Source organism: Sinocyclocheilus grahami, unplaced genomic scaffold (assembly GCF_001515645.1).
Source record: "Sinocyclocheilus grahami isolate Dianchi unplaced genomic scaffold, SAMN03320097.WGS_v1.1 scaffold2512.1, whole genome shotgun sequence".
Taxonomy (NCBI): domain Eukaryota; kingdom Metazoa; phylum Chordata; class Actinopteri; order Cypriniformes; family Cyprinidae; genus Sinocyclocheilus; species Sinocyclocheilus grahami.
Genome location: NW_015507691.1, coordinates 33,242 through 34,131, shown reverse-complemented (window position 1 = coordinate 34,131; position 890 = coordinate 33,242). Strand labels below are relative to the sequence as shown.

Genomic DNA, 890 nt, shown 5'->3' with positions numbered 1-890 from the left:
GGATAACTGTCATAGAAAACTGACAGCTCCAGGATACATCCACATGTGTGTGCAACTGGGCGTCGTTGGAATCCTTGAATCAGTGTAAACATAATGATGATAGTTTTTCCCAGAAAAAGATCAGAACCAGTGCAGAATCTGAGAAACCGTGACAGACCCGGTGTGTCAGATTCCCGAAGGTAAGTGGTTAAATACCTCTGAATCTCCCTCTGCTGGGCATTCATGTTTTCTGGGAAAGAAAGTGACTTCAGAACTTTTCTCACAGTGGGCTGCAAGTTTTCATACACAGAGGAGATTTCATCAAGATGGCTGATAGCAGTGGAAAGTATGCTTGCCCACTGCTCGATGACATAGGCAGGCTCTTGGATGAGTTTTTTGTGGGCAAGTTCTTGTAATATTTCCTCTGCATTGTCCTCTGTTGGTGTTTTACGACAGCTATGGCCATCCAAAACTTCAAGTAGTTCTTCGTTGTCCACAGTGTTGAAGTCAGATTGCCATGCTTCAAAGACTGCTCGTTCTGACTCTGGAACAAATTTCAGGAAATTCTCGATGACATTGCTTTTAGCACTTCCAAAAGCAGCCTGCTCCAGGATTACTGGAGCTATTTTTACAGGAAGATATTTTTCCTTTTGCCATCCAAAGACAATTATACGGCCTACACTTTCCCAGTGTATTTGCCCAAAATCATGCCGAAGGAAAGGCACCTTGAAAGAGCTGCCCATAGTGCACTGTTCATAAAACTCATTCCAGAACTCAGAAAGACAGTCTCTCACAACTCCTCCTTCATCATGGCCCTTCTCAAGTTTTCCATCTGGTGCAATAAGTTGAATTTTTATTTCACACCCGAACACACTTTCATCCAAAAAATGAGCAATGAGTTCTGGGAGGAC

The 890-nt window shown here is 43.1% G+C and overlaps 1 protein-coding gene across 1 annotated transcript in view; it reads right to left on the bottom strand.

The window, feature by feature from the left end:
* The window catches only part of LOC107575212 (uncharacterized), a 14,025-nt gene extending 13,303 nt beyond the window's left edge, over window positions 1-722 (bottom strand). The window contains exon 1 of the mRNA XM_016261621.1: window positions 264-722. Within this exon, the coding sequence (XP_016117107.1) occupies window positions 264-722 (459 nt within the window). The remainder of the gene's footprint in view (window positions 1-263) is intronic.
* Window positions 723-890: the final 168 nt, after the last annotated feature.